Source organism: Sturnira hondurensis, unplaced genomic scaffold (assembly GCF_014824575.4).
Source record: "Sturnira hondurensis isolate 20B ecotype Veracruz unplaced genomic scaffold, ASM1482457v3 Scaffold0024400, whole genome shotgun sequence".
In the NCBI taxonomy this organism is placed as follows: Eukaryota; Metazoa; Chordata; class Mammalia; order Chiroptera; family Phyllostomidae; genus Sturnira; species Sturnira hondurensis.
The window spans coordinates 3,542,758-3,568,363 of record NW_028097031.1 but is presented as its reverse complement, the minus strand read 5'-3'; the positions used below and the strand labels follow the sequence as shown (position 1 = coordinate 3,568,363).

At 47.3% G+C, this 25,606-nt stretch overlaps 1 protein-coding gene across 1 annotated transcript in view; it reads right to left on the bottom strand.

Moving 5' to 3' along the window:
• The window catches only part of ITGA1 (integrin subunit alpha 1), a 146,639-nt gene that overhangs the window by 78,012 nt on the left and 43,021 nt on the right, over positions 1–25,606 (bottom strand). The window contains exons 2-3 of the mRNA XM_037038493.1: positions 11,408–11,528; positions 2,565–2,677 (exon numbers count right to left, since the gene is read on the bottom strand). Of these exons, the coding sequence (XP_036894388.1) occupies positions 2,565–2,677; positions 11,408–11,528 (234 nt within the window). The remainder of the gene's footprint in view (positions 1–2,564; positions 2,678–11,407; positions 11,529–25,606) is intronic.

Genomic DNA, 25,606 nt, shown 5'->3' with positions numbered 1-25,606 from the left:
AAACATTCTCTGCTTTGCTGGGATCATAGCACATTCCTCTTCTCGTTCACTACACAGTGTCCAGTGTGGGAGCAAGGGCTCTAAGGGACAAGCCAAGGCTGAAACTCGGTGGCCGTCCGGGCACTTCGTCTGGGTCCTTGTCCCAAACAGTGTTGCCAAACTGCGAAAGAATGCAGAACCGCCAGGGCAATGGGAATGTGGGCTTGTCTTTTATACATTTTTGCTAATGAAAACAGATACAGTTTTTAGCCTCATGATAGTGTGAATACAATGTGAACTTACACACTTTTCTTACATACTATTGGAACATGTTATAAGTGACCAATTGTTAAAAGGGACAAGTCATGATGAAACATGACTTCTGGCGGGAAGAAGGCAAATGGATAGAAGAGCAGAAATGAAAACTCAAATACATATTTTTGACCATTGATTTTAACATCATGGAGACACTGTGAGGGTTACAAAGAAAACTGGAGCAAGATTAGGGCAGTGGTCAGGAAGTTTGCATTAAAAAACAAAGACAGGGAGAAGGCACCACTTTTTGACATTACGAACAGGAATGTCAGATCCTGAAGCATGCCAACTGGCGATACTGGCAAGAAGTTTATTACTTCATATTAAAAAAAAAAACGACTGGACAGGAAAAGCAAAAGTTTCTGAATATTGCTTAGCAGGGTGTGGACATACTTGAAAGTAGCAAAACTCAAGTTCAAGAAAGATTCGCCTCACTGTTCATGCCTAAAAGTTTTTCCTACCTTTACACTGTCTATATTTAGATTGAACGGGAGGAATGGGAACAGAGATTCCTGAGTGTCGCACTGACGTCTGAATCTCAAGGTTGGTCTTTGTCCCGGAGTTTGGTCCGACGGGCCACGAATGCATCCTGAACTGTGCTACAATCCGCACCCACCTCAGACAATGCGGGTTAGAGTTTCTGACCGTGGCAGAAACTTTCCTGCTGGTCTGCATGTGGCTAAAAACCTCCAGCCACTATAAAAACTCTGTGATGGACTCCAGTGATGGTGGCGGAGCCCCCTCAGACCAGCTGTTTAACAAATAAGCACCATTAACTCCAGGGAAGGGAGCCACAGTATATAAAACAGTCATCTGTAGGCGGCGGAAGGCAGCCCAGAGCAGAGACTGGAGGGGAGCCTGTGCTTGTGAGAAGGGACGAGCAGTGGGTGCGTTTCCTGTCTTGTGTTACTTTGCTTTCCCGAAGGGAAGGCCTGAGTCCATGGCTAAACCTCAAAGAGGACTCCTTCAGTCTTGAAAGAAGAGAGGACAGAAATTGGAGCAATGCCGGCAACTGTGAAGTGTGGGGGTGTGTTCCTGGGAAAGCAGAGAAACGATAGGAGATTTTCTCTCTCTCTCTCTCTCTCTCTCTCTCTCTCTCTCACACACACACACACACATATCCTGTCCACATTCCGGGATGACCCAAACTACAGGGGCGCAGGGCACAAATAGCCAGCCTCCCACTGCAGTTTGCAAACGGAGTTCAGCTGAGTAAACCGACCGAGAAAACACCAGGGAAGACCATCCAAAGGCATCCAACACCCACAGCTCCACACTTACAGCTCAAGAGCACAGTCCAGGATGCAGCGCCAGGTCAGCCCGCAGGAGGAGGCACGAAAAGGTGCCCGGCCTCCAGAGGGAGACCGTGAGGGAGGAGCGATGCCGCCACGTCCTGGATGTTGGAATTAGCAGGAGCAGCTGCTCCAACTGAGCAGTTGTAATCGTGCTCGTGAATGTAAAGGAAAACATGCTCATAGTGAACGAACGAACGAGAGAGTCTTCAAAAAGGAGAACTAACAATACAGTCTGTGAAGTAACCCTGCAGGCTGTGAGCCCTGGCGTTGGGCGTCTTCCGGGACACGGACAGGTGTCTAGCCCCGGGAGCCCTGGGGGGAAGTTTCTAGTCGTGTTCTAACCACAGCGAGGCTTCTATCCAACACCGCTGTCCCAGCACAGATCTACCACAGGCTCTTCTCTTTTAATACTTCGATTTATCATAGTTTGCTGTGTATGATGCCCACTGTATTGCCCAAATTTCAGAGGGAAAAACAAGGGCATTCGTTATACATGGGCATAAGGATTACATGCCGTTGGGATAATAATGGGTATAATAATCCCATGCATAATGGACACAAAGCTTGGGCGCACATTATACATGGCAAAACATAGGGTGTCTGTTACAATTTCCTTACGCTACTTTCTTTAGAAAAACAAACACTAAGCTAACTTTTGTGGGAGGATGGGATGGGCAGGTTTATTTGGAAGTGTTGCTTTGGTCAGCACAGGTTTACAGAGGCTGCTGAGCAAGGGGCGGGGGGGTAAAAGGAGACTAAACTAGTAAGATCTAATCTATGGGTATTTTATAAGGAGTTTCTACAGCAAATGAAGGGCAGAGGGAGTCAAAATGTCATCTCGGTAAAGGGGAGTGATAAGGACTGAAGAATGGTTACAGGTTACTCGGGATGTCTCCTCGAGTTGGTTGCAACTGGTTCTCGACAAGAGCACTGGGAATAGTGTAGGCCCGGCTGTGACGTTTGGACTTTCCATACCTGGTAGATGCAGCTTCATGCAAGGCAACGGCTGTCCTCTGCCCACGGGACACTTGTAGACGTCCCCGGTCCTGTTCCTGGGCTGGCCGGCCAGCGGGGAGCCGATGAGCACCCTACAGAGAGACAGAGTGGTCAGCACTCCCGAGAGGTGTGGGCATCCCGTCTCAACGGTGCCGCGTCCACTCTGGGCCACTGGCACCAGTTCTCAGGGACACAACCAGACAGCCACCCCCGGTCACTACCGTGACGTTCCTACGTGAGCAGAGTGTCTCCTCCAAACTGCAGACTGAGTTGAATTTCAAAAAAAACATAAAACATAAAGGAGAGAGAGCTCAGAACACTTTATTTTATTTTATATTACTCTTTGTATTTTTAAATTGGGGGGCTGAAAGAATAATTATTGGTTAAGCCTGCAGCTGTGTTAATTTATAAAACACACATGGAAGTAGAAATGAGTTTTTCTCATCAGGAACTGACAATTTAATACAGAAGTTAGGAGTTATAAACATTTGGTCATCATCAGATTTACTATTAGTATATGCTAGTTTGTAAGTACTTAGAAACCAAGGACAGTTTTGAGACCCAGGTTAAAATCATTCATGTTTTTTTCAGACAGAATAAAAAAATCATTCTGATAATAATTAACAGAAAAATATGACCATGATTAATCATAGTGTCAGGGGGCCATTCGACGAGGTTTCCTGTGATATCAGAAATAAGACAGATGGATGTGGCTGATTGTCGAGGTGCTTGGGTGGCCTCTCAGCTGCTGGTTCATTACTGGTGGAATAGTTACATCCACAGACGCAGGCTGGTGGGGACCGAGTGCCACGGACACAGGCTGCTGGTGACCAGAGTGCCAGGGATGCAGGCTGCTGGGGACCAAGTGCCAGGGACGCAGGCTGCTGGGACTGAGTTCCGCAGATGCAGGCTGCTAGTAGCCGAAGGACGCCGGTTACATGTCATCGGCTGCCCCGGGGATGGGGATGGTCGTAGCCTGCATCTTCACTACCGTCTCGGAGGACAACACAACGAGTGTGAGGCCCGCAGCCAGTACATTCATGATGCCCACAGGGCATGCGGAAGTGTTTCCGCATTCTGGTGAAAGAATCCTAAACAAACTAGTTAAAGTTTCTGCAAAAGCTAACTAAACAACTTCCCTTAACCACACACTATCACGGACCCCACAGGGTGTGGGAAACCCGACTGACCGGGACTCCGTGTGAGTGAACGACAGGGGATTCTGTTAACAGAAAGCACCCACGAGGCGCTAGGGCATTGTAGTGCCAAAGTCTAATGTGACCACAGGCTCGTTGCTGGAAGGAGACGCCCTGGTCCAGGAGAGTGAGGGCCCCTCCGTGCTCTGCCTGCTCAGGCCGGGTCTGGATCTCCAACCCAAGAGGCAAAGATGCAGTGTATGGAATGTATTTACAAGACAATGACTCAGACGGTTAAGCGTCCGGCAGTGTTGTCAGACGAGAGATGCCTGGGGGTGGTGGGGATGTCTGGCCCAGAGACAAAATGTCTTAAGGAGAGTTGAAAAATTATATAGGGGTGTGGGTGGGTGGATGAGACATGCATTTTTAATATTTAAATATTCCAAAGCCTGTCATATTGAAAAGGGATGGGATTTACTTTGGGCAGGTCCTTTGAGTGATGCTAGCATTAATGCAAATAAGTTTTACAACAATTGCAAAAAACTGAATTGTTGAAGAGAATCTCTGAGACATAGTTATAATATAAGGCCTTTGAAAAGCCATTTCTGATACAAATAAATAGCCATAAAAATATTCAAGCCCTTGAATACATAATTCTTACTTCTGGGAAAATGACCTAAACTAAAGGGGAAAGCTTAATGCATAAAGATAATGCTCAAAGTGCTATATACATAGGAATGAAAGACGAAAAGAAGCATAATCAACAGCAAGGAGCAGTTAATTATCTCAGAGTCCTTCTTCGGGAGAGTGTGAAGTCACAGAAAATGATAGGTAATGAGAGCAAGGTTGGGTCTAAAATTATTTTTGACCTAATGTGGAGTAAAGCCTATCTCCCTTAATGACAATCTAGGACCGAATTGAAAGTGAAACGCACCAAGTCACATCCAACGTGCTCATCACGGCCGGCATGTGACAGTTGAATGCCGAGTTCCAGACCCCACTCTGGTTTAATCCCCGAGCTCTGAGGCCAGACTTCAGCTTTGCCACTTACTTAGCTGCCTGGCTTAGGGCACGGCAGTACCCCCTGGTGACTCAGTTTCTTCATCTGTGAAATGGGAATGATAAGAGTGGCTACCTCACAGGACCACCATGAAAATGGAATGTTAATGCAGGCAAAGTGCCAAAAAAAAGCATTTGGCTCATCAAATGTGCTATTTATGTCTTAGTTCTCCTTCTTATTTTTATCTTTTTTTTTCAGAGGATGGAACAGCTACATCAATGTAAAACATAGATTAAAACGGATCACACTAAAAACATAAATGGTATTAAGAAGTTATGGTTAGGTTCTTTTGCCCCCAATACTTTCAAAGCTTTTTATAATGGGATTGATGACATTACTTTTATAGTTAAAACATTTTGGAGAAGATATCTGAGCCTACTGTTATGGAAAGTCTCTAAGTCGAGGCTCCAGAGACTGATTACTGTTTACTGAGAACATTCTACAGGTGCGGCATTTTTGGCAGGCCCCGGGGATATAAAATGGGTAAAACGCAATTTTGGGGTTGTTTAAACTTAGAGGGGAAGCGGGTCTGCAATATGAATGTACTGTTACAACACTGAACGGGCCTGAACTTCAACCAAGTCTCGGCGGCAAGAAAGAACACTGACTTTTGTAAGTTCACGCAGCTCCCTGGCCTCAGTCAGAGTAGACATTGCGTCTGGGAAGGTAAACAGGGTCTGGTCATGAATACCCCTGTGGTCTCCTTTAAGACCTTGAGGTTTGTTTTACAGAGGTGGGGGTTGGTAACCACTGAAGCTTTCAAAGAGGGATACGACATGAGCAACTCTGATCTACAGAACTTAGCTGTTTACAGTGTCATGGATAAGTTAGGGAGAGGGGCAAAGGAGACTCAGAGAGGGAAGGTAAGAGGCCCTAAAATTACCCATGAGACAGGAGGGCCTAATCACAGAGAGGAAAGGGTAACCAATTCTAGAAATACTTAGGATATAAGCTGTCACATTTGGGGTTCCTCCCAAAGCGGACCCCATGAGAACTTTGGTATGGGTAACTTTAGGGGACACGATTCTGAGAATGTGCAAGTGGGGAGATGGGGACAGTGACGATGAGGAGGAGGAAGAAAGACCAAGGAGGAGTGCAGGTGGCGGACCACCACTGCAGGGGTCCCGGCTCTGTCTCACTAGGGTGTATCCGAGACACCACACGGACTGGGTGAGCATGTCTGAAGCCCCGAGAATCGATGCTGCCCCCTCAAGAGAGCAGCAGAGTAAGCAAAGAGCTGGAGGCTGACGTCTAGGGGAAATGAACTCAATGGTTTAATTAGCGAAGAAAGGAAGCTGGGAGGAGTGATGCGGGGGAGGAGAATCTGGACAAAGTGGTGTCTCAGAGATCAAAGAAGGAAAGAGTAGTGAGAAGGAGTGCAGGGCAGGAGGGCAGGGCCGACTTCCCCACCAGAAACTTGGCCGACTGAGGGGGATGGGCTAGGTCAACTTGGTGTGAGCTTCTTTTCATTAGGCAGACTGCGGAGTTGAGTTTAAATCAAGATGGCAGCAACACAGACAGGGCTAAAGGATGGTGAGACGGTGCCAGGAATGAGAGAAAGGCTGGTTCTGGGAGAGGGAGGGGGGCCCCTGAGCAGGTAGAAGGGGCAGATCTAGCTAGGCCAGTCTGCCTTAGAAATGAGGAGAGACCACAGGCTCCCAAGGCTGGGCCTTACAGGCATTGAGAATTGTACATCCCCATTTTTGGAAATCTGTGAGCCCGATGCTGTGAGGAGACCCGGCGCAGCCTGCTGAGGTGCAGGAGCCCCACCCATGGAGCAGAAGGCAAGGGGAGCTGCCGCCAGACGTGGGGGTCAAGCCTCGGCCTCTCCACCCCAGTCGGGCACCAGAGGCATGCAGCTGTGTGTGTGAGGACTCAGGCTCCTCGGCGTGGATCTCGGAAAGTAGTCAGTACTGCAGTTCCACGCCCCTAAGTGTTGGGGTGCTCTGTTATGCGGCAACAGCCAGCTGAAATAGAAAGGGGGGATAGGCTTTGGTCTCCTGGTTTCCTCCCCCCCGGCCCCTTCTGGATGGACACGCTGGCTGTGATCATCTGGTGAGAGTGGCAGGAGAGGTGGTCGGTGGGGGGCTGGTGGGGGGCGACCAAGATTTACACTGACAAGGCCCACAAAGCTGGCCGGGCAGCCCCCGTGACAGGATGAAGATGAGGCAGGTCACAGCGGGCCGGGGATGCTGTCGAAGGTGTCCCTACAGCGGATGGGAGATAGGCCTCCAAAGACTGTTCGAAGTCTAAGATTCCACTGTCTGAGTAGAATGAATTGTAAGTGTGTCCAGAAGACCTGACTGGTGGGAAAGCCTGTACTATTAACGGGGGGACCATCTCAGGTAATCGGTCAGAAGTGCGTCCTGAACAGCGCATTAATGGTGAAGTGACCGTGCGCTGTGAGGCAGGAAGGCGGGGAGGCCGTGGGCAGCTCAGGCGGAAGCGTGGGACTTGGTGAGTGAAGGCCGAGCCGGGAGTGTGGCTGGAACAGGGGTCGATCGCCCCGTCAACTGGGCAGGTGGAGACCGGCCTGCAGTGGGCTCTGACGCCCAGGGGTAGTCTGGAGTTTATAATCGAGCCCCAGGGCAACAGATAGCCCCAGCGCGTGGCGATCTACAGAAACAGGTTGGCATAGCAATGGGACCACAGCCTGCTGTGTGCTCTAGGTGAGCAGCGGCAGAGGGGCTCACGCTCAGAAAGCTGCAGAGGGCAGCAGGTCAGGGGCAGACAGGGAGCTGGGAGTTGGGGCTGGCAGTGCAGAAAGGGTTACCAGGACCCAGCCCATGAAACCATCTGGTGCATTTTCCTTGGGGCTGGTCTCATACTGAGCCTGCAGCTCTGGACGCACGTGCATCTCACCACGCAAACCTCAGTGAGCTTCACTTTCCCGGGCTGCATGAAACAACATGATCCTGAGGAATTATCAGCACAGCGTTCACGGAATTCCAAGAATCTCCCGCATTCCCAATTCCTAGTATCTCGCTCTTTCTTCTCTCACAGAACTTACCCCATTCCGACCTGTGACATAATGTACCTGCTCATTGAGTTCATTATTTATGTTCGTTCCCTCTTCCCCAATGGAATATAAGCTCCACAATAGCAGGAATTTTCATGTTTTGCTCACTCACACTCATACATCCTGTGTGGGTATGACGGCACCAGATACAGAACAGGCATTCGGTATTTATTAAAGGGAGTAGTAATGACTGCCAAATACTCTGAGAATCTAAATAAGACAGAGCTGGGGATTTCAGACTCGTGTGACCAGCTAAGAGTTTCTGATCGGAATGCCTTCATTTCCATTTTGGGGGCCATGCGTTTTGAGTGAGCAGGATGCCGTACAAGCCTCTGCGTAACACAGGACGCGTTCCCACAGGTCGGGGTTCCAGAGGGGCCTCGGCGTCCGAGGACACAACTGGCTGAAAGTCCGAGGGCTGGGCTCCCACCTTCTGGCCCTGTGGTGCACTTGCTGTATGAAGCCTTTGGCCACCCACCCTGGTTTCCTGTTTGGAAAGTGAGGCTGATCAGAGCGGCAGCTGCCCAGACACGTGGCCACGGGAAGGCCAAGGCATGCCGCTTTGTGAACCATGGACATTGTTACTTTGAAGTCTGACGCCAGCTTGCTTTAGCTCATCAAATAACTCATGAAATAACTTGTGTTATTTCTCTGAGATCTTTGCTTTCCATTTGAAATTATTGTAATGGTTTCTCAGCAGACTAAGAAGAGTAATGAATGTTCTGGATCTCATTACTGACCTCCAGAGAAACACCTGATGAACTCCGAGCTCATTGAAGTGAGCGACACATCGTCACAAAAGGTCCCGTTAGAATAAAATTCCATGAACTGAGAAGTGTTTGTGTGTCATAACAGTCAGGATGACCGTTGTAATGTTTATTTGCAGAGGCTAGGTGACCTCTGACGACTCTGTCTCACGTTCATGCTTTTTGTCACTGTAAAAACAGCTGCCTGGAGACTGTCATCTCGTGTGTGCGTCCTTCACGAACACTCCCTCCACCTGACCCTTTGCTGACGTCCAAGCCGAGCCACTGTCGAGGAGCCGAGCGCCCCTGACAGTCTGACTGCAGAAAATAAGCAACCCCAGTGTCGGTCCCTGTAGCGGGCGCAGCACGCTAGTGGTCTCGTCGGCCGCTGCACTCTCCGCTGTCACAGGCCCGAGTGTGGGAACAAGGGGAGCCGGAGCAATGACAAGTTTGGCCAAGGGAAAGTTTCAACTTCAAAAGAGATTGTAAGCAATGTAAAGTAAATATTATACTAAAATAGGTAAGAGAAACTTGGATAGAACCTTTGAAAGGGCTTTTTGCCGCCAGCTGGAGTGGGCTTTGTGTAAGCCACATATACGTGGGCAATGGGCCATCCACCCGTGGAGCCCCCTCAGAACCCTGGCCTGGCGTTCAGCTGGGTCCTCAGGGGAAAAGGCAGGAGGCCAGCAGACTTCGGTGTGGGCACTGGCTTGAGGGTGGGCTACGGAGGTGCCTGCAGCCTGGAAACCTCCTGTGGGATCCCAGGCCCACTGAAGTCATGGACGCCCCCGGGAATGGCTGCGGGGGGGACCAGTGGAAAGAGTGAGTCCACCCGCACTGGCAGAAGGGAGCAGAGGGCACCAGCGTGGGACGCCCACAGCGCCACGGGTGCTCTCCCACGTGGCCCAGACCCAGACGCACTGTCGCCTGCCACACGGGGAAACCTGTGCGGCACTCAGCACGTTAGAGTTCTTCTCTTCAGAGGGACATCGTCGAACCAGCGAGGCTCCTCGTGGCCTTTCTCCGAACCACACTGCGGCTCCGTGGTTGCTTTGGCTTGTGTGCTCCGTGACGAACGCCAGCTGGTCCAATCAGAGAGATAATGCGCCCCGTGCGGAGAAAACGTGGTTTCTGAGCTGAAGATGCAGGAAGGTGCACTTCACCCTGAACTTCTGAAAGGGAAAGGGGGCATCAGGCTGCCTCTTCTGTTATTTTTCAGTTGTTGTGAAATAATTAAAGTGAGGTTTCTCCAATGTACAAATTGTGCTTGCAATGGGCCACAAGTACTTCTCCCATGTCGAGTTCAGCCGAGATGTGCGACGGCTCCGGATGACTTTTCAGTGATGGGAGGATGAGGCGCTTCCAGGACGTGGGCTGTGAGTGTGATTTACGAAGGTGCCTACCTCCGAAGAAGAGTAACAGGATCTGTGTTCTCCCACAAATATGTCCATTACTCTACAGTCCATTTCTCCAAGGAGATCGGCAACCTGTCTGATTTTATAAACACTCCCAGAACATCCAAACCTGTTTCTAAAATTCATTTTGCGTGACCAGCGCCTGGATCTTTGGAACGATATGCCGCTACCATGCCACCCCTTAAAGGCTTGGACATTTAGGTTTTTATGGCCTGCTCACTTGTTAATTCACATCGCTTTGGTTGCCCTGAGTTTTCACAACCCTTTCCATAAAACCATTGTCCACGTGGATTGTCAAAACGGAGTTGAAGCATCTGACAGCCATGTGCGTTCAAATGCTCACCAGGTCTCACACACGTGTTCATAAGGAAAGTGTGATGCTGCCCACAGAGTTATTATCACACAATAAGAACACAACATAGTTCCAGTAAAGAACAAGCACTACATCAGGTGTGGAGAGACTCGAGTTCCTTTTTAATCCGGCCCTAAGTAGTTACCTTTCCCTAAAGGAGTAATGTTAAAAAAAACACTTATTAAACTAAGAATGACATATACTAAGCTGTACGTATTTAATGTATACAACTTGATCAGTTTAGAGACAAGTATACTCCACAAAACCAGGGTCACAATCTGTGCCATAAACATGTCCATCACCCCAACGGCTTCCTCCTGCCGTATTCAGCTATTATTATTATTATTATTATTATTATTATGTGATAAGAACGGAACATAAGAGAATAGATCTGTGGTTGCGAGAGGGGAAGGAGGCTTAGTGGTGGGGGGAGGGGGGTGGCGAAAGGAGTGAAGGGTGTCACGTGCCCCGTGGTGAGCGGTAACTAAACTTTTGGAGGCGATCACTTTGTGGTGTATGCAGATGTTGAATTACAACATATGCCTGGACCCTATCTAATTTTAACAAGTCATAGAAATCATACCCAAAGTGAACTTATCCAACTTCATGCACATGAAGTTTGGTAAGGTTCATTGTCAATAGTAGGCCAGACCCAGCAGCTCAGTAAAGCACCGGAAGAGAAGCCCGATGTTCCATCACCGCGGCAACGTTCACCCTTTCAAAGAGAGCACCTGGCCTGCCTCCCAAACCTTTCTGCCCAATGTCAGCTACCTGAGGGTGAGAACGGTTCAAGAACACCTGCTGTGATAACGTAGTTACGTAGTTACTGAACGGCAGGACCACTCTTTGCGATAAGGACCTTCCTTGAGGTCAACCCAGGCTGCACACACGTCACGGACCACTTCCTTCAATATCGCCAAGAAACTTTCCTTGTTTTCCTTGGTCAGTTTCCATCACCAAATGATCGAATGGCAATTCCTACTGTAAGTGGTTCATTCGTTGAATTCTCATTCATAAAGCAAACTGTAGCCAAATAATGTTTTGCATTACCATGTAAGAAAATGAAACAACAACAGCAAAACACGCTGGCTTACCATTTTCCTTCTTCATTTTCATACTGCTGAACGGTGTACCCGAACATGTCCTCCACGGGGCCGCTGAAGGTCATGGAGTTCTTCACGTCGACATTGAATGACACGCAAAATCCGAGAACAACTAGGAGAGAGCAAACAAAGCCCAGTGACGCCGAGTTCACTAAGAGTCCACCGTGTTTCAAGTTACGGAAGACATTCTTGGGGTTACCAAGAAAGCAATGGCGGGCAAAGATTGAGGACTACAACCAGGGTCTATGATAGTAACCGTGTGCAGACCGGAAATCGGTGTGAGGGCTTTGAAGAGTGCAAGCATTCACTTTCAAACACACCCCAGAGAAACGTAGTATCTGTATCATTCCCAGAGCTTCAGTTTGTGCGTGCGAGGTGCAGGGGTGCACGCCCACAAAGGCAGCTCCAGAGAGCCTGCCAGCAGAGTGGGGCCCACAGCCTGTGTGGCCACCAGGGGAAGGCGCGCAGCTCCCTCCTCCAGTCTGATGAGAGAGGGTCACCATTCAAACCGTTGGGGGGTTGGGGGGAGGGCAGCTTTCGCCTTGTCGTTTCCTGAGGGAAGGCGAGAGACTGTCTCCACCCAGAGAGGGCTCCCTGTGCAGGCCTGAGATGCGCTGTTTTCCCCATCAAGCTATGGGTGGAAGGGGGGATGCAAGGGGGGAAGCTCTCTCTGATGCACTGAAGCCCCCTGCAGTGCTGGTGGTGGGATCTCCTCCCAGGTCACTGCTGGGATGAAATCAGAGGCTGCCGCTAGGGCTCACTCAACACCGGGCACATGCTCGACTCAACGAGGGTCCAGTCTCTTCAGTTCCCTTGCAGGTCAGGTCATGAAACCCTTCATGTGTGCGGGTCTCTCCCGAAAGGGCTCTGGGCGGTGCACGCCCCATGTCTGGCACCGGTTGCCACAGCGCACGTGTGGAATTCCAGAGCATTCCCCTCCCAGGTTTAGCTCGGAACTCTTCTCTAAGAGCAGCCTGGTATGAAGTCGCGGAGCGGCAGAAGGTACATGAAGAGGCAGGTGAATCCACTCTCCTTTGTCAAAACCGGGGTATAGCTACGCGTACCCTGAAACATTCTTTTCTTACCCACTGTACACTCTTTCATAAACAAAGTCTAACTCCAGATGCTAATTCATTCTGTGTTCTACTTCATAATTGTCAAGTTTGGTAACAATATGAAGTGTTACTTTGGTGCACAGAACCGTACATAACTTAGAGAAAATTTTGTTCTTAAAAAACAAAAATATTTTTATGAAAAAAACAGATATTTATATATACCCATTTATAAAGTCTTTTTGATCTCCTTACCTGAAAAGCCTTTTAACTATTAAACCCTCCTCTTTTATTTAAAAAGTCTCTTATAGAGCTATTTACCAAACATTATTTATATTGTATTGTAGTTAGCTGTATCAGACTTTTTCCTAGATTAGAAAATTCTTTTGTAATTTCTTTATTTTTTAAATTCATTTTTCAATGACAGTTGACGTACATTATTGTATCAGTTTCAGGTGTACAACACAGCCACTAGGCATTCATATAATTTATAAAATCATCACCCCCATAAATCTAGTACCCATTTGACACCATGCGTGGTTACTACAATATTGTTTTGTCTGCATTCTCTGTGCTATCATGAACATCTCGTGACCATTTTTATAACGGATAATTTGTGCTTTTTAATCTCACGAAATTTTTCACACAGCCCCCAGCCCCCTCCCATCTGGCGACCATCAATTTGTTCTCTGCATCTCTGTCTGGAAAATTCTGTAAAGCAGGGGTTTGCTTACTCGTCTTTCTTATTGCCTCTCAAAATAGCACAGCTCCTTGTACACAGATGAGCAACAGCAAACTTCCAGGAGGAAAGATAACACGCCGAAGGAGCAAGGGTGCCAGTGGCAGGCAGACGTGAACTGGTAACAATTTCCTCTTCGTGAAGGAAGATTTTATGGAGATGGAAATTTTCAAGTTAGATCTTTGAGTGGAGGGGGAGATGTGACTTGGCAGCGAGAAGAACATGTGTCCCAGGGACCTGGGAGGGTCTCTGCAAGTAATGAGACATAGAGCAGGACAAATATGGTAGTGAGATCTGAGAGGGATCCGCCTGGCTGTCCTGGAAGATGAGGAGCAAGAATGGAGGGGCAGCGCGGGCCCATTTATGTACATTTCCTGTTCATTTCTCCAGGGCGACGGCGAACAGCTGGTTGCCATCTTCTGCATAATTGCCTTTCATGCAGTCGAAGACAGTTTTAAACACTGTTCCCTCTCCACTCCAAACTACATAGTCCTTTCCTCACAGCTTTACTTCTATTTTTGAACACGTTCAACAGATTGTTTTTGATGTGAGAAACACACGAGACGGTACCTCCACAGCAGGATTTCTCCACTTTGGTGCTCTCAACATTTTGGGTCAGAAAACTGTTTGCTACCAGGGGCTGTCCTGGGCCTTGTAGGCAATTGGCAGCATCCCTGGCCCCGCCCACAGATGCCCCCGAGGTGTGAAGGTCAGAAGCATCTCCAGACAGTACCTAATTCCCCTGAGCCCCAAATCACCTGAGTGGAGGACCACCGTCTTACATACAAGGACCAGAACCCCACCACCAAAGGTTTTGTTGGAAGATGACTGGAAATCAAGGCGGCGGCATCCGTATCGCCCCAGAGCTCCCAGGGGTCCAGAGCCTCAGGCCCACCCAGAGTTCCTGAAACAGCGTCCACACCCAACGACACCCCCGGGAAGTCTGGTTCCGGTTCTGGGTTGAGAGGGGTGGATCTGTAATACAACGCCCCTGTTTCACGATGTCGACACAGGTAACAGAACTTCCCCAAGTGAAAAGCACTCAGCGTCCTGTAGACCAAAGAGGAAAGGGGTCATCTCTAACCAAGGTCAACGTCAGCCCCCTGGGAGGATTTTTCCAGCACTTCGTTATCTCTAGTACACGCTCTCCCAAAGGCGGGTTCTGGGTGCCCTGCCGATACCAGACCCAAAGCCTTCGGTTTCCTTTTGGGGCCCCTTTGTTTGTTCCTCCTGTTGTGTGGAATGTCCGGGGGTGTGCGCTGCACTTTTTTCATTTCCTGTCATCAGATCGCTCCAGGCCACTTGCCCAGAGTGATTGTAAATCAGCCTCTTTCATGCTTGCTGAGGCCCCCAGGAGCCTCAAGCCCAGGAGATGACAGCAAAAATAGTTTACATTTTGTTCTTTTGATTTAAAGACGCGCATAAACAGCCAAAGCAGCTTCTTGTCCCTCTGGATCAATGTTCTTTTTGTTATGCCGCGTTGTCTTGGAACTGGATGTCCAGAAGTAAAGCGAAATTGTACTTAGTCTCACTCAAAGTCACACAAAAACAAACCAGACAGCACTGAGGTGGCATGAGGCCCGCGTGAGGTGAAAACGATGGGGAATAGAACACAGGCAATAGTCGTAGGTCGAAGATAAATTCTGGTTTCACATGTACCAGCAAAAGAAGATGTTCTTTCTTCATAACAATAATGCTCTGTGCCTACTCTGTGCCTCTTCACTTGCCCCTCCTCATATAGTTTCCCAACAACCTACCATTAAATCTCATTATTATCACCACTGTGCAGACGAGGAGGAGGCTCAGGGGGGTGGAGAGATTCGCCCACATTCCCCCAGGTTTCCCAAGTCACTCATGCGGATTCGGTTTCTATAACGTAGCCCTAAACTGGGAAGGGCTAGTTGAAGGTCGCATGAGGAAGGATTAGTTAATTGATTTCTTTTTAGAGAGAGGAGCAGTGAGGGAGAAAGAGAGTGAGGGAAACATTGATGTGAGAGAGAAACATTGATCAGTTGTTTCTCACACACGCCCGCACTTCCACTGGGGACCAGACACACAAGCCAGGCATGTGCCCTGGCTGGGAATCGAACTGGCAACCGCTTGGCTTTGTGGGGCAATGCCCAACCCACCGAGCCACACCAGTCAGAGCTGACGTGACAAAGGATTTAGGAGAGAGGGTGCCACTAGCCCTTGTAGTTGTGTCCCCTAGAGGAAGACTGAGGACAGGGCCTCTGCTACAGTGGCCAGGGGAGGCTGGGGTGGCGGGGGCTGGAGTGACACACAAGTCCCAGCTACAGGCCTCTGGAGGAGGCTGCTCGGGGGACTTTGGCCCAAACACGTGTTTGGGTAGAAAGAAATAAAAAAGTTTGCTCTTCTTCAAATATGGTTCTATGTGCATGTTATCTGTCTTAATGGCTAAAAACCGAGGCGGAAGATGAGGTGGCTGGTATCCCTTGGGAAAGAGAGCATTTGGCACAAATCTTTCACCCCAGGGTGGAATGTGATGTGTAAGATATGTAGATGAGAGAGGGAAATGGAGGGAGAAATAACCTAGGGTTGTGCAGTGTTTTCTGCTTACAAGCATTTTTGCGTGAATAACGGTGCTGAGCTAGTCAGTGAATTGTGGAGGTCAGGCTGGCCGGCCGGCAGTCGTCACTTCGGGGTGAGCAGACTGGGCCCCGGAGGGTTCAGTGATTTGTCCGGGACCAGGCTGTGTCAGTGGCAGGCACAGGACTTCCACCTTGGCCTTCTGAGACCGAATCACAGACTTTCTGTGGCTACTGTGCTATTGAGTCAGTCAGATTAATAAAAAGAAAACGACTCAGGTCCACAGAACCCTCAAATGGCCCGTGAGAGCTTTAATCATCTTGCGGCTTTGAAGTATTGGAGTCCGGGACCAGCAGGAAGAGCTGAATGAGGGGCCAAGCCCGGGCACCTCTGGGTGAGTCACTGGGGCAAGGAGGGGTGCCTCCCCCTCCCTCCGAGCCCCGGGCACGGCCACGCAGCCTGTTTGAGTGTTGGTTCCTCAGTGAGGAAGCCCGTCTATCGGGGGTGGTCTGGAAGCTCCCATCTAGTAATATCCCAACTGGAACGCCGAATAGCCAACGGGATTTTGAACATTTAAAACTCCAAGGCTAGAGGGTATCAAATAAATATTAAAATGCTGTTGCTTCCTTTCAACAATTTCCTACACATTTATTCAATCTAGAAATAATAAGATAAATTAACATTATATTTAGCATTTTCAATATAGTAAAAAGATGACACAGTATTAAGATTAGAAATAATAATTGTATTATTATGGTTAATGATTTTTAGTACAAACTCCTTGGTAGCATAGAAGGATGGCACTCTTTAGAGATATATGAATGTGGGCTTAAACCTACCCCTCTCACTTATTTACTTAATTACTCAGATTCATTCACCTACACCACAAACATTAATGAAGTCTTTACCTTCGGTGCAATATATGCTAGACCCTAGAGATAAAGTTATATAAGTATAAATATAAATATAAATGTAAATATAAATATAAAAGGTAGGCAGTACTCCTGTTTTAAGAGCTCTTAAACTAGCTGGGGAAAAAAATACAGCAAATGACTTAACCTGTATGAGCCTCATGCTATTTAAAATGAACTTAGAAATGCCTGCCAGATATTGGTTGCCGTGAGAAACACAAACTATGCGTTGCTAGTAGAGAATGTTCAGTAATGACTTAACCGCTTTCATAAGCAAAATCCAAAGAGTCAGTGTACCATCTGGCAGTTGAGTTTTATTTCGGAAGAGGATTTCCCTCCATTCTGATGACCCGTTGTATCTTAAAAAGTGACACAGGTGTGTGGGTGACATCAGCGGGAGGATAGTGAGCTCGCTGACTCCAGCCCGCAGCAAACTTCCTGTTTTTATACCCAGCTGCAGCGACAGGTGTGAAGAAAGTCGGAGAGGAGGGGTCAGGCCCTCCCAGGGGAGGGGCCGGCGGAGGAGCTGGGCAGCTGGTAGCTGGCCTTGCAGATGGATTCCCTGAAGTCTCATCTCAGTGCCTCGAGAGGCGGGTATGACGCCACAGGGTTTCTCAGCACTTAGCAAGTCCAGGCTTCTCTCCTTCCAGTGACGATGGACTGACCTCTAACCTACTTCAAAGGTCTAAAGTCTATTTCAAGGGCGGGATGAGTCAGCCTGCAGTGACACTCCTACTATACACAGACCATACTAATGAGTCACTGTCTTAAGCCACCTGAGACTCAGAGAGCACACCTGGGCTGCGCAACCTCCATGGTACAGAGCTGCAGAGGCCCCGCCTCCCTGAACCTGGGCACTGGTGCATCCTGGGCTCCGGTGTGAAGACTTCACCCACGTCTGCTCAAATGGGAAGTAACTCCGAAGTCACACATCTCCAATGTAACAATATTGTGACCCATTACATGTTTTGCATAACTCCAAATGTACTTCGTTTTCTCCTAAAATGTAGATAAAATATATTTACCTTTGAGGCACTCTGGGGTGTTAGAAGAAAAACATTTTAATGACAAAAGTTGGTGAAAGCTAGAAGCCCTTTCCTCAGCTCATAACAAACAATGAACCATCTTTATAATATCAGTGCTGTGGATCTGAAATCTTAATTAGTTTAATGATTCTTAATAGGATAGTGAGTCAGATCTCAGTTTTGGTGTACATGGATGCCTTGAAAGATAAAATCTGATCAAAATTCTAACTGAACGTGTCCAAAAACATTACCACATTACCCCATTCTTGTTGGTTTGAATTGAGATGATTATTCTTACAAAACTGCAGTCTCGAGAAGGAGCCAAAAAGCACAGTGCCGGTGAAGCCCCGGGAAGTAAAAATAGAATGAAAAGAAGACAATATGAGAGTCCTGAGCGAAGAGTAGAGAGTCAACACACAGGTTTAAAAATGACGTCATAATCTCCAATACAGGAGCTTATATTTTCTGCAAAATGTACCATCTTCAACTCAGAGTCTCCTTCAAGCAAGTGGAACTTTCCCGTGGAGTTATGTAAGAAAAAAAAAATTCTGGCTCAGTCAATCTCACCATTCAAAGTTCTTTCATCAGAAATGACATAATATGTCAGCAAGATATCTACCGCCATCCGCCAGTCCAGAGAAGCCAATCCAAATAAACACCTCGTCGTTCCAGCATTTTCCAAGCTTCATCCCGAGGAGCTGCCTTTTAACTGCAGCTTGGTGCGGTGAGCGGATTCGTTGGACTTTTAGTGCTAATGTCCTGTAGGCTTCCAGTTCTCACAAATGGCATTTGAACTTCAAAGTGAGTGTGTGTGTGTGTGTCTGTAGACAGCTGGTGGGAAGGAGGCAAGGAGTCCCAATTCTTGGCCCACAGTAAGTGTTTCATATGAGTCTGTTAACTGGAACGGGATGGAATAAACAGAGAAACGAAGATTTCTAGTATCAAGGTCACTCTGGCTGTAAGAACTTGTCCCCTCTTAAACTCTAATGAGTGTTTCCCAAACATCCTTTGTGAAAAATCCCCCTTAAAAAATTTTCTGCATAAGTTTGTTCTTCCCGTGTTTATTTTTCTTCGTAGTATCCACAGGCGTCTGTTCTTCCCTGTCCCCTCCCACCACATGTAATTGCCAGCTCTGCCCACACCACTCACATTGCCCCTTCTCCCGAAATCCTTCAAGTCTCACAACCCAGTGCCTTCGTGCTCACAGCATCATCTCCTGGCGTGGTGTTTCACGGGATAAAAAAGCTGAGAACCTTAGGGGTCTGTGGGTCCCACAGCAGGAAACACGCCTTGTGTGTTTGTGCAAGCAACACAAGCAAAACTCTGTTCCCCAGCTGCCCTGGCCCGAGTGCTGAGCTCGTTAGTTTCCGTGACCACACGGCGTGGCGCACGGCATGTGGAAGGGAAATCGCCCTGCAGGGCGGGGCAGGCTGGCCTCCTACTCAAGTGTGTACCCAGTCGCAGGAGACTCGAGGGCTGGGGACGTGTGAGCATCTGAATGAAAGTTGTATTTTGTCCGTGAAAAATCTTCAATGAGTTTTTATTAGTTTACATATAATCTCTTCTCTATGAGACAGGAAGACGCTGACCATCCTAAGGTTATTTTTTTTAAATAGTGTGCACACAGGTACTTATGAGGGCCAAGAAATCAAAACGGTAGTGGGCAATGTAAAATAAAAGAATTCCAATTTATCCACAGCTTTAATGGGCAGTTTCCAATTCCAGGCGCTAGGAGATTCCAGTACTGATTCCCTTATACCATTTAATAAAACTACTTTTCTGAATGGTTTGAGTGTCAGCTTTGAATGTCAGCCACACCCCATGGCCAAGTGTAGGAGACATGGTGACTACTTCAGATACTCCTACTGTGTCTCTGGGGACAGTGCTCCTTTCCTATTTCCTTTGTGTTGGTTGGTTGGCTTCTGCATTGATTAAGTCCAGAGAAAACTGGGAAACTAAGAAGCATCCACATCGCCGTGTGCACTACGTCCTCGCCTCCCCAACACGTGAAACCACCTGCTGTGCGCACCCGCAGAAATAGCCTCAGGGCTGGCATCGTGTTCCTGACTCGCATGTGTTACTGAGAAGGATTATATGTCAATTCATAAAACTCACTGACCAGAACCTGCTCATAAAGGTGCAACTTCTTGTTGGGGTCCATTATTGTAAGACATGAGTGGGCAGAGTGCAGGCGCAGCTGGCTAAAGTCGACTCTGAGATGGAACCACTGACATCGCACAAATGGGGAGAAAAGGGGTTTTCTAGCTACCTCATGTGCAAATAGCACAAAAACACTCAAAAGCCATTCTCTTTTTCTTCATTGTAAAATTTAGAATTTGAAGTTCAGACTATGTAAGTGAAAATGCACGGAAGTATAACAAAAAATGAAATGGAAATAAAGGGACACGAAAATTTCAAATACACATTTTACTTGAAAGCACTTATTTAATTATTCAAATGTGAAGAGTAACAGTTTAAAGCTTTTAAAAATGGGGTCATTTGTACTGTACTATATTACCTATAAAATATATTAGATGTTCTTCACTTAATTAAATTCCAAAAAGTGAAAAATAGTTAAATTAGGTTGTGATTACTCAGACTGAAAATCATTACTGGCATTTTGAGTCAGCTACAGTATATTTTTAAAGGGACATGCCTAGACATTTTAAATATTATGACTTTTATGCAAGTTTTTGGAAACACAGCCAGCATGCAAAATGAAGTCGACCTACATTTCAGTTTGCCATGGATCCTAAAGGGATACCAGATCTACCTCGCCTTGATCTCTCATTTTTTCTTATTTACCAGATTGCTCAGAAGCAGGAAACAAAGTATACAGATTCGAAACATTTCTTTTTGATGCAATACCATTAGCTAAACACCTTCTGGGCTAACATGCAGATGGTCAATCATTAACATTAATCCACGAAGGGCTTCAAGAAGCTCAAAAAATGGGATACTGTGCCAAGCACAAACAAAAACAAAACCTACTGAAAAAAGAAAAAGACTGCTCATCCTAGACCTTTCCAGGGCTTCAATTGGCCGTTTCAAATTCCAGACACTAAGAGGTGTCACAGTTGATTCTCTCATACCATTTAACAGCCCGACTTTTGGGGACAGCTTAGTGCTGTCCCTAATAATACATGATGACTTTAGAAGTAATTTTGTATAATTTTTTTCTTTCCTAGCTACTTATTATAAAAATTTTCCATTGCATCATTCACTAACAAACATTCTCTTCGTTCAAAAGCTTTTTGGTATCTCTGATAAATTTAAAACTTGTCTAGTTTATCAAGAGAAGACCCTGTTGGATGGGGACTTGGGCTAAAAAAAAAAAAGAGAGAGAAGACCCTGTCAGCTAAATGAATAGACCTTGTTATTTACCAGAAAACAGATTGGAAAAGAAATCAGAAAGCATTTTAAAGGACATTGAGATCTGTTTACAAGAAATAAAGAAAAATCTCAGTATCCTGGAATGTAGAAATATTTCAAAAGGCGGAGGTCAGTAGAATGCTTGTTTTCTTTTCAGGGAGAGGAGATAATTTTTGATGCTTTCTTTTCTGTTTTGAGATAGCTGGGAACTTTGTTTTCTTGGCTATCACTGTCATTGCGAAGACCAGACCATGGTGATCTTTTCATGCTAAGAACATATGTTGAGTGGTACGTTGCTTGCATCCAAATTCCATCTCTATCTGTTAGCATTGTCCTTCACATTCATTCCGCTAGCCCACGAGAGTGTGTTGCAACTGAAGTACGTACAGATGTTACAGTTAACATCCCTCTGAACTGGCAGCCAACATTTTCCTTAAATGGAAGTGTTCTTGTCCTTAGTTAGCATCACAACTCCAGTGACTAAGTAGTTGTCACATACAAATTCAGGTAGAGGTCAGGGCAGGACTTGGGGGGAAGGGAAGGAAGATGACGGTTTCCAGAAGGAGATAAAAAATGTGACGCGAACGTTAGACATTTCTAGAGGAGAATGCATACTCCCCATTCCTGCTGTCTCCTTACGCGGGGCGGGGGCTTCACTAGCTGTGATGCTCCTTGTCTTTTTCTACACCTGCCCTTCCCTTTGCACTTGATGGATTGGTGAGTTTGGAAGGAGAAGCTGTACAGTAGCCCAGTCTTCTCTCTTACTCACTTTCTCTTGGAAATGAGCCTTTCTGCAGAAAAAAAAATACTTTGTTCCATTTTTCCAGTGTCAGGCTCTGCGCTGGAGCTTTAGGGAGAGCCAGCCCCATCCTGGGGTCATTGTCCATGGCGGGAATTCATAGATCAGCTCTGCTCCAGGCTGGCTCTTTGTCATTTCCCAGCTGGTTCTGACTCCAGACAGGCCGAGATTGGCTCATACTTCAATTTTCTGAAAAATCCTAATGGTGTTTTACTTCTTATGAAAAACAAACAATTTTGGGGAACTGTCTAGGCTTCAGAAAGCTGTGTATTGAGTACATTTGTGGTCATTATGTCATTCCTTTAATTTTCTTGTTAGCATGAAGTATTTCAGGGTAAAAAAAGCTCATAAAGGTTCTCTGCGTGATTATTGTTATGTATTTAAAATGCACAGACACACTGTAACTTCTACGATTCTTTTTAATTTTTAAAAATTTTTAAATTTATTTAGTTTTAGAGAGAGGGAAGGGAAGGAGAAAGAGAGGGAGAGAAACGTCAATGTGTGGTTGCCTCTCACATGCCCCCTACTGGGGACCTGGCCCACAACCTAGGCATGTGTACTGACTGGGAATCGAACCAGCAATCCCTTGGTTTACAGTCCCGTGCTCAATCCATTGAGCTACACCAGCCAGGGAAACTCTTTTGAATTTCATTAAATGCTTGCCAACAATTTAATTTCATTAAATGCTTGCAGACCTGTCTGCCCAGGTCTCAGGAAGCATGACGAGGCTAAGCGGGGGAGAGGGGGGCTTTGGAGGCAGGCAAGGCGCATGACAGCCTGGGCGAGACCTGGCCCAGGGCACTGTGCTGGGGAGACGCACCCCCACGTGCACCATAGGGAGCATCAGCGAGGGTAAACTTGGCAGGGGCAAAAATGTCAAAGACTTGGGAAATGACGGTAGCGCTATGATTAGCGGACGTCCACACTTTGTTGAAACAAATACACGGGCTGGAAAATGCAGTGACTGCTCCCATCTCTAGAAGTTCCTCTCCACGGTCCCCTCTGTGCTTGTCCACATTCTCCTTTCTTGACTCCTACCCTAGGACTGGGCCATCGATAAGGATGGGCTGCTGCCTCTGTGAGAACTGCAGACTCCCCAGACCTTGAGACCCAGAGTTACAGCAAGAAAGCAGAGCTCATAATTCCTGACTTGGGGAAAAGTTCATCTAAGAAACACGGAAGGAAGTCAAGTCACTGGCTGGCTTTCCCCTGGCAACCTTTATGAGACAGATACTGGGCACTCCGGGAAGATGTAAAAAACAAAAGAAACCAACCAATGAAAACCAAAAGAAAACAGGTCATCACTCAATTTAGAAGTGCCCAGCATGCCAGAGGTGGATCAAACACCGACTTCTGAGAACGGAAACAGGTCAAGGTGGATGGAAATTGCCCCGGAGTTCCGCAGTCGTCGTGAGGTCAGCCAGGACGGGACAGGAGCATGGTGAGGAATGAGCATGCGCACTTGAGGGTGTTTCCTCAAGTTCAGCACTTCTGAAAGCCCGCCGACCTCGTCACTTCTCACCATCCCGCGTATTCTTGCAACCTCTGCTTTTAAACCGTTATTTGTGTCTTCGAAGGGGCAGAAATGAGCACAGCTGGGTCCGTAATAACAACAATGACCTCACCTGTGACAGCACACACACCCCTGTCTATAAATTCACTGATTCACTTTCCTTTTTGTAGCCCAAAGTGCGTTTTTAAAAACACATGTCTGGTCATAATACTCTTATTCTGGGATGGCTCTCCAGGGAACACAGTCCCACCCCTTAACCTGCATTTACACCCATTAAAATGAGGCCTCACTTCACCTTTCCGGTCTTGTGACCACTTCCAGCTACGTGGTGGCCACCCTTCAATATGGGCCCTTCCCTGATCCATCTTGGGTTCTTGTCTGAGTGAGTTCTTAGCCTCAAGAAGTCTGCACATCTTTCAAAGTCTATCGCAAGCTGCCCCTGCTGATAAGCACCCTGCTCCCACAGGACCTGTACACTTTACCCCATAGAAAATACCACATCACAGTAACGAGTCACACGCCCTAGTCCTTCCTGGACTATAACCCACTGAAAGTCAGGAGCTCATGTTCTCAACCTCAATGCCTGGCGCGACGTCCGGGTAGGACAAAGACGGCCTGTTGAACCCCGTGTCCACCTCTCCCCCCTCTTCAGTAATGTAAGCTTCCCCTGACCCAGGGCAGCAGTGCCCGTGGCTGCAGGACACCGTGTGGCTCTGTGACCGCACACGGGTCCAGGGAAAGTGAGCGGAAGTTCCGAAGGAGACATCCAGGGAGCTCTGGGAGCAGAACCGACTCACTGGACGGGGCTGCCCTTTGGGGCCTCTCCACACTCTCCTCCATTCGCCTGTCTCCTTTCCCCTCCCTCGGTTACGGGTCCCACATAACAGAACCTGGAGCTCTGTGAGGCACTGGATTGTGCCTTTGCTGATGCAATGTCAAATGTCGTAGCCCAACACCCAACATGACTCTATGTGGAGACAGGTGATTAGAGGTAAATGAGGTCACAGGAGTGAGGCCCTAATCTAATGGGACAGGCTCCTGATGACAGAGGAGGGGACTCCAGAGGCACTCTCCCCACAGGTACGCACTGAGGCCAGGCCAGGTGAGGACGCGGGGAGAAGCCAGCTGTCCGCAAGCCAGGAAAGTGCCACCAGGAACTAGTCCTGACGGCACCTTGATCTTGAAAGCCTAGCCTCAAAGAACTATGAGAAAATTAACTTTTGTTGTTTAAGCGACCCGGTTTGAGGGGACCTGTCACAGCAGACCACTCTGAGTGCCAACACAGTGCTAGGCAATGAAGTGGACCGGGACGGGGTGATGGGTAGGATGCGGACTGGACAGACAGAAGCAGCCTGGGGCAGGGAAGACGGCAGACCCACCAGCTGCCACCAGCTGCCACCAGCTGCCACCCGCTTTGCACACGCTCCTTTTGTGTTCTACGTCACCCTGCATTGTTTTAGGCTGCTTCTGTCTCGGCAGTTTCAGTCTTTAGTCTCAGGGAAACCCAATCTTAACAGATTCATCGATACGTCGTAAGTGTGCAATAGAATTGTTGAATGAATGAATATATAATGTGAAAAAATATCCGGTTAAAAAAGAATTTTTACTGAGCTTAATTATCATCTCACGGAAATCTGCAACTCTCTGCTTCTGTACCCAGCCAATGTCTTTATTTTCAGGGTTTTTTTCCCCCTTCATGGTACAATTTAACTAAACGAATACACCTCCATTTGGCTATTTAAATGGCCAAATCACAGATTTTAGTTATATTTTAATTGACTCTACATTTATCAGAATAGTTTCAATGTACTTAAAAGAATACTACTTCTAAATATATTCTTGCAACAAAGTAAAGTTGATCTAAACCATAAGTTTGTGATCACATAAAAAGAAACCTCAAAACCTCCAACAATGGCCTCTCAAGAGAATTATTAGTTGCTACTGAATAAGCTTTCAGAAAACTCTTAGCGTTGGCCAAGACCAAGGAAGCCAAGCCAGAATGGAGTAATTTAAGAAAAGATGAAATGTCTGGGATATGCATTTCACTAGGAACATTTTTCCATTAAATACGAAGCCATAATGCTTTAGGAAGCCATAAGGTATTATTACATAGTGTTATGATTTCTTTTAAGATGTGTAACATGACCGAAAGAGTGCACGTATTGGAATAAAAACGTGCAAGTGGCATTAGATTGGCTGCGTCTAAGACAACAGTCAGAATCCCGGAGGTTC